Raw genomic sequence first — 8,431 nt, forward strand, 5'->3', positions numbered from 1 at the left:
GTGCCATTGCCCTGGGCTTTTCTCCACAGGTGTCTTCTTTCCATTGCTAAGTTATGTCTTGGCTTATCAAACTCAACACCTACTCAGAATGACCATCCTATAATGACGCGTGCTGGGTATTCCCACTCTCTCTTCACTCAAGTGCTTTGTCTGGGTTTATTTTGTGAGATCAGGCTTTCATCTCTCTTTATATTCAAAAAGTATGTGAAACAGGAAAATTGTTTTAATATTAAATTGCATTTATTTCATTTAGCTTCAAAGTAAAATGTACAGGCTTATAAAAATATAATATTAAACAAATGTTTTCTGGAAAATAAATACTTAAATACTGTGAACAGCATAAATATTATAAATAATTTAAATAGGTGAATAAAAATTACAATAAGTTTTTCAGTTACAGCAAGTGGAAGATGCCTTTCTCTCTTCTAAATGGCTTAGAATGTTTAACATAGTTTTATAATGATTCAATGGATGTTCATGACTTATTTTTCCTCCGGCGTAAAAACAGTGATGTAGATTATACTCTCAGTTTTGGAAATAGCAACTGAGTTGACCGGATGAACTGTTTTGAGAATCAGCGTCTTCCTTATTTCCTGAGGTTTCCTTGGAGCTTGTTAATGAAGAGAAAGCACTTTCTGATTTCAACCCTGACAACCTCCCAGGCACAGGGGCTGTCTTGCTTCTCTGTCAGATACTGACTGATGCCTTGGAAGTACCTCTTCACAGCCAGTCTGGAATTCTCACTTCCCAGGTGTGTCTGATCCTCCTCCTTTTCCTTCCCCAAACATGTCTCCAGGTTATCCAGCTGCTGATGAAGTCCAATGAGGAATCTGTCCAGCAGGGTGTCATCCCAGGTCGCAAGAGAGCCACTTGTACTGAAGAGGTTGAAGATTTGCTGGACCACCTCATGCAGGAGAGTGGTGGCATGCATCTTGTCCAGCTGGTTCCCATCCACGAGTTCCTGAGGAAATTGGAAGTCGGTCCTGTCCTTCAGACATGACAGAATGGAGAGTCTCCCCATTTGATGCAACAGCATGAAGGGCTCCTGGTGGCCATAGATCAGTGGCAGGTCACAGCCCAGACAGGCAGGGATGGAGCACAGCATCAGCAGAGTCTTCAGCACAGAGACTGGGAGGGCCATTGAGGTGATTCTGCAGTACTGCCTGGAGAGGGAGCCTTGCCTCAGCAAGTGGTGAGGACATTTGGTGCTGAGTGCCTCTTAAATACTTAGCATAGAAACTTTCATTTTCTGGGCTTTCCAGTTTTCCCCTATACTTTCCCCTCTACTTTTCTTTTCACGTTCATACATGTGTGTGTGAAGGCAACTAAAAAATGAACTTTTATTGACTTAAGTACCTGAACGGGGGATCCAAATCAAGAAGTGCTAATGAAGTATATACCATAGCATTAAAACCTATTTTTCACACCTTCCTGGTTGTTCCTAGAGAGAAAAGAAAACAGTGTCAGAGAAGGGAGAAAAACTCTTGTATCTTTACCAAATTAGCAAGAATTATTAAAGAGTTTATGTAATAAAAGATTGGGATTTTTCATATTTTTTTTTCTTATTTAAATCTTCCCTTCTTTAAAAAAGTTAAATTGTATATGTACCTCACAGTTATCATGTGAGCTTGTCTTTAACTATCTGAAGATATATTTCCACCTATAATATTGTTTGGGGAACAAAACCACAGGTATCATTTATTAAGAATAAATTTTGGGAAAAATTAATTATGGTACAGCTATGGTCTGCCAGGAAATTTTGTAGTTGCTGAATCCCTAAAAGACATTCAAGTTTGAGTATGTGAGTCTCTCTGTTCTCTTCCAACTATAATCTTTAACAATTAAGACGCCTTCATTTATGATGTGCCAATGCAGATATTCTGCTCTTCTGTTTTCCACTGACCTGTGATATCCAACCACATTCTCGAGGGATTGTTGGGACTGCTGTGGTATTCAAAGCTTATCATGACAGTACTTCATCAAATCCATGGGGTACGATTCATCTTTAGAACACTAATATTAATGGCAGCCATATTATTACATATAGGTTCTCAGCAAGGTGTTTCACAAATATTTTCATTTAATCTTCACAGCTTCCCTTTGAGATAATTATTATATTCTTTATATTTTATTGACAAAGCAATGGAAAACTCAGAGAGTTTACTTGCCAAAAGTCACTGGTAAGCAGTGGCTAATCACTAAATGGTTCTCTCTGCACCTTACCCTTTAGTGTTAAGTCTGCTCAGTTAGCTGCACTCTGCACATTAGTAGTGAGGTAATCTAATTAGTGTTTAACTGCTGACTTCCTGCTGGGCTGTAAACTCCCTGAGGGCAGTTCCACTGTGTCTCTAGCACCTACAGCAGTGTGGGTCACAGAAGAAGCAGACCTCTGTATCGCAGCAGGTACAGAAAGACTAAATGTCCCAAAGAGTGGGAAATCTAGCGTTTTGGGACTGTGTTGGAAATAGGTAGTTTTTGGAAGACAAAGATAGTAGAAGCTAAATTGAAAAAGAATGCTTTAACATCCTGGGTATCTTCTGAAAATATCTTATTGGGAAAGGGGAGTTTCAGAGATCCACTTGAGTCAAGCAAATAGAGTAATTTATTTGAATGACAGGACTGGAAGTTGCTTCTCATTGAATAAGAAAAATGGGAATTGCAGGTTAAGAGCTTGTTAGTGTTTACTTAAGACAGGGAAAATGTCTTAAAAGAGACAGTGCTTTGTAATGATTGTAAAAGTAGAGTCTGGGGCAAGGCAGCCCAAATTCAAGTCACAGTTCTAGCCTGTATTGACTGAATGACCTTTGCCACCTCCTTCTTCTGTTTTACAGAAGTGATCATCGTATCCACTGGGTCAGAATGCCCCAAATGTGGAGGATGCAATGTACATACAACAACGCCCGGAAGGAAGGAAGGAAACGCAAATGAAAAAGAGCGGGCAAGCAAACATAAAACAAAAACAAACCCCCAAAACCCTCATATTGCACCACTAAAAGTAGCTACAGCATTCTCATCCAATGACTGAGTTGGAAATTGTCACCCTGCAAAACCCTTAACTCCTGATTTGTGGTTGTAAAATTATTGTCATTTTGTCATTTCAGAAGAGGAGACATCATTTCCTCTTTTTCAGTTTTCTGAATTTACTTTCCATTTGCTTTTGTAAATGGACTACTTACTTTTACTTTCCAGGAATGTTTAACAACAGAAGAAAATTCTGATGTCTAGAAAATCATACAGAGAATGAGTTTTTTCCCAGCATATTTTCTCTTCCTTTATTTGCAACAAACCTCAAAGTGAAATGGGAAACATTTCAGGAGCATTAGGAAAATGTTTAATCAGTCAAAAGATAAATAACGTAGAAGAGGAAAAATTTTTAAGTATGTAAAAAGGTAAAAAAAAAAATGGGTTACTTAGTCATTATTCTGGTAGAGCTAGAAAAATGGGTAGACTGGACAATGTTTTGTCCATGAAGCAGCAAAGAAGTCCAGTAGACACATCCTAATGGCTTGAATGTCTGGGTGGTAGTAATGGTTGCACTTTACTCCTCTTGAAGACAGGACTTGAGGTTTAATCATCCTGGTATAGTCCAGCTCAGTGCAATGATGGGCAGGTCAGTAATTATCTCAATTAATTGGAATAAAGAAAGCCAAATTGGCAAACTGCAATCATAAAGCTATTTAAGGTACATGGATTTAATAATGTTGGGGAACTCTTCCCCCTTATGAGAAGAGGAGACTATCAGACTTATTGTACACATGGAAAAAGAGGATGGAACTACTGACCAGCCTGGGCTATTCATATACATACCAAACTGTTAAAATGACGCTTGAGTTGAAAGGAAGAAAGATGGGAGATTAGGTAATTTAGGCTCATATGCACAGCAATTCCACTGTCCCCACCTACCATCACAATATATAGGATTTTCAAAAGGATCTAGTAAAGTTATACTGACATAGTCCTTCCTTTCAGGAGGTGACTCTTAGAGTTTTATGGGCATCTTAATAACACTAAGATAGATACTTACTACCAGTTTAGGCCCTGAGGAGAGAGGATGCACTACTTTTATGGAAAAACAAGTGAGCCGAGGGGATGCTTTGAGAGAGGTAATAATAATGGTGGTTATAACCAGAGTATATCAGTTTGGATTTATAAACCATCAGCCAATAAACCCATACATCTGTTCATACATGCACACATACACACACACACACATCTAGTTTCCCTTTGGGAGGGTTCATTACCAACCTAAAGTGGAGGATTTGGCCCAACGGATAGGGTACTTGCCTACAATATGGGAGGTCCAAGTTTCAAAACCACGGCCTTCTGACCTGTGTGATGAGCTGGCCCATGCGCAGTGTTGATGCGCGCAAGGAGTGCGGTGCCATGCAGGGGTGTACCATGCCCAAGGAATGCGCCCCATAAGGGGAGATACCCAGCTTGAAAAAGCGCAACCTGACCAGGAATGGCGCCGCACACACAGACAGCTGACACAGCAAGATGATGCAACAAAAGGAGACACAGATTCCTGGTGCCCCTGACAAGAATACAAGTGGACACAGAAGAACACACAGCGAATGGATGCAGAGAGCAGACAACTGGGGGGGGGGAGGGGTGGCGGGCAATGTGAGAAAAATAAAAATAAAGTGGAGGCAGTGATACCCCAGCTAGACAACGGGGATAAGGATGAACAAGTTCTGTTCTTGTTCTGAGATCTAAAACCTTTGACCAACCATACAAGCATGAACCAGAGGGAAGCTCCTGTGGGTTAAAGAAAGTCAAGGCAATGTGATAGCCAGATCCTGAGCCTCAACAGACTCCAGCACCTACAATCTGATTTATTGGACTTACCACACTCAGCTAAGATGGAGGTGAAGAAGGACAACCACCACACCATGGAGCCTAGAGTGATTACAACTGAAAATGGGAGGATTGCATCCAGCATCCAGGTGGAATCTGAGCCTCCTCTTGACATAAAGGTGCAATGGACACAACCAATCCAGTGTCCACATAGAAGAGGTGGCATTGGATTGGGAAAAGTGGACATAATGGACAAAGGGTATGGGGAAAGGCAGGAAGAGATGAGAGGTGGAGGCGTCTTCGGGACATGGAGCTGCCCTGGATGGTGCTTCAGAGGTAATCACCGGACATTGTAAATCCTCACAGGGCCTACATGATGGAATAGAGGAGAGTATGGGCCATGATGTGAACCAATGTATATGAGGTGCAGAGGTGCCCAAAGATGTACTTACCAAATCCAATGGATGTGTCATGATGATGGGAACGAGTGTTGTTGGGGGGGCGGAGAGGGGGGTTGGGGGGGTGGGGTCGAATGGGACCTCACATATATATTTTTAATGTAATATTATTACAAAGTCAATAAAAAATAAAAAAATTAAAAAAAAAAAAAAAAAAAAAAAAAAAAAGAAAGTCAAGGGAGCCCTTTCATTGAAGGAGACTGCCAAGTACCTGGTTTTGAAGATACAGCAGAAAATAAGACCAGATCTATGCACATAAAGGAGGGATTCTTCAAACTTGACATAGTATATCAACACTTCCATGTAGGAAATCTAGAGGGGGTGAAAGAAGATTTAATAAGAAGCCCAGGAATGATTCCTTCAAAATTGTTCTTAACACATGGAAAAAAATGATCCATACAACTGCATCAGTTAAAATTGATATTTATTAAGATGATAAGCATCCCCCTGAATTGAGACTTCTAATATTTTAAAGTATACACTTAAATATTAATGTAAGAATACAGACAGAATTGCAACTGATACATCTTCTCAGGGCACTGAGGAGAAAGGAAAGTCCAAAATGGGGAATAGAAAGAATGGGGGAAAATTCTGAAAATGAAAATTTGTGTCTTCAAGTATTTAAGTGGCACACAAAGAAGAGAGTCCTCAGAGAATTTGGTGCAAAAGCTCCCAGTCTCCCACCTCAACCAGAAGAGTGTTTGCTTGGAACCTACCAGTGGCATTTCCAGTTTCTTCTCTGGTGGTGTTGATGATGATCTTCTCAAGCCCCATCGGCTCGTTTAGCTGTGACCTGCCTCAGAGCCTTGATGTGAGAAAGCAGGAGACCTTCACAGTGTTGAGTCAAATGGGGACAAACTCCCTTCTTTCTTGTCTGAAGGACAGGACTGACTTCAGATTCCCCCAGGAGATGATGGATGGCAGCCAGGTCCAGAAAGCTCAGGCCATGTCTGTCCTCCACGAGATGCTCCAGCAGATCTTCCACCTCTTCCACACAGAGGGCTCCTCTGCTGCTTGGAACACAACCCTCCTGGACCAACTCCGCTCGGGACTTCATCGACAGCTGGAGGACCTGGAGACCTGTTTGCTGCAGGAGATGGGAGAAGAAGATTCTCTCCTGGCAATGGAGGGCCCCGCACTGGCTGTGAGGAGATACTTCCAGAGAATCCATCTCTACCTGCAAAAGAAGAAACACAGTGACTGTGCCTGGGAGGTTGTCAGGGTGGAAATCAGGAGATGCTTTCTCTTCATAAATGTGCTGACAAGAGAACTCAGGAAGTAAGAAGGAAACTGACTCCCAATGGTGAAGATCCTACCTCAGACTGTCAATTATCCAGTCATTTCAAAAGCCATTATTTTTTGCTTCAGCTATAAAATAATTTGAGTCATATTTAACCTATTTTTATCAGTAATATCAGGAATATATGTGTCCAAATATTTTCAGAATCTGGAGAAATGTAACTGGTGCCCTATAACTGAACTTCATGTCATAAAATATATATTATTTATAATTATGTCAATTAATTTATCTATTAGTTTTTGATAGTTTTTGTATTTGTATGTTTTATTTTTATACAAAATATGTTCACCTTTGACTTTTCAATAAAAATGTAACTTAATGTTTTAGTTATTATTATTATTTTTACATTTCCGTTCTTTTAAAAAACACATTCTCCTAAGTCCTAATTTTGCAAACTGTATAGAAGAGCATGTAGTGTAGTGCATTCATTCATTCATTCATTCAGGGACCATGGGGATTGAACCTTGAATAGAGGTGAGTACTCCCTGCCCTTCTGGTAATTACATACAGCAAAAGACATGGCCTAAAAAGAAATAGTCTTATAATTAATTATATTTCAGGTCTGGGTTACTCAGGAGAAGTAAAAGATGCTGTGGAAGTGAGTATCATGGCAAGCGTAAACTATTGGCATCTGCGGGAAATCAAATGGGATCTAAAAACTCAAACAAAATCATTGGGACTATGCCTTTTTCCCCTTCCTTTAGATGATGTCTTTCTACATTGTTGTCAAGATGGCCTCTAGGTACTCTAGGCTCAAATTCCACTATCTTAGCCATCCCAGAAGAGTTTTCTTTGATATCCAGCAACAATTCCTGCTAAAGACTGATTTCTTGACTTGACTCATTTGCCCTCCCCTAGGTCTCTGGGCTATGGAGGCAGTCCAACATGAGCCACATGGGAAATATGTCCTTCATTAAAGAAGATTTGCCACCCGAATAATGCAGAGGAGAAAATGTGAAGACAAAACCAATAGATGTCACATACATTCCAACTATTATTTGTCTATCATCTACAAATATTCTTTTTTATGATTATTAAATTGTCTTTTTTCTTAAAGATACATAGATCACAAAAAATATAAGCGGTTCCCACATACCCCTCACCCTACTGCCCCACTCCTCCCACATCAACAACCTCTTTCATCACTGTGGCACATTCATTGCATTTGGTGAATACATGTTGGAGCACTGCTGCACCACATGGGTAATAGTTTACATTGTAGTTTACACTCTCCCCCAGTATATTCAATGGATTATGGCAGGATATATAATGTCCAGCATCTGTCCCTGCAATATCATTTAGGACAACTCCAAGTCCCAAAAATGCCCCCACATCACATCTCTTTTTCTCTCTCCCTGCCCTCAACAACTACCATGGCCCAAACATTCTTATTCCCATATATTTTAAGCAACCAAAAGGACCCTGACCTGTTATTCATAGGGGGATAATAGCAGTATCATTTGGTTCCTTAATCTGGCTCAGTGTCCAAGATTTCTTCAGGATTTTCACACTCTTTATAAATTCTGAGACCAACAGGTAAAGAACACTATAACAACCTTCCAATTCTAAATATTCCAAAGTAGATGGACAGCAGGATAACTGTAATGAAACTTCACATTTAGAAAAAGACAGAATGGTACCCCCAAAACAGTGATTGTAAAGCTAGCAAATCTCTTTATCTTACTGAATAGGGATGGAAAAATATCCTGAGTTTTTAGATACCTGGATTTGGATTGGGTTTCATGGCAGATACACAATAAATAATCTTGGCCTGGTCTCATCTTACACATGGACTGTTTCTACCAGATTGCATGTAAAAGTGTTCTTTACAGGAAAAAAAAAAAGTGAGACTCCTTTTGTTATTTTAGCCTCACAC

At 40.1% G+C, this 8,431-nt stretch overlaps 2 protein-coding genes across 2 annotated transcripts; one reads left to right on the top strand and one right to left on the bottom strand.

Annotated features, from left to right (window-relative positions):
- Positions 1-586: 586 nt before the first annotated feature.
- Positions 587-1,141, bottom strand: LOC101447879 (interferon alpha-2-like). Its single transcript, XM_004446749.2, has one exon. The coding sequence runs from the start codon at positions 1,139-1,141 to the stop codon at positions 587-589; it is 555 nt and encodes a 184-aa protein (XP_004446806.2).
- A 2,461-nt stretch (positions 1,142-3,602) lies between these two features.
- LOC101415731 (interferon omega-1) lies at positions 3,603-6,537 on the top strand. The gene is made up of 2 exons (XM_058301331.1): positions 3,603-3,610; positions 5,949-6,537. The coding sequence occupies exons 1-2, from the start codon at positions 3,603-3,605 to the stop codon at positions 6,535-6,537; spliced, it is 597 nt and encodes a 198-aa protein (XP_058157314.1).
- The last annotated feature ends 1,894 nt before the right edge of the window (positions 6,538-8,431 follow it).

Source organism: Dasypus novemcinctus, chromosome 8 (assembly GCF_030445035.2).
Source record: "Dasypus novemcinctus isolate mDasNov1 chromosome 8, mDasNov1.1.hap2, whole genome shotgun sequence".
Lineage (NCBI taxonomy): Eukaryota > Metazoa > Chordata > Mammalia > Cingulata > Dasypodidae > Dasypus > Dasypus novemcinctus.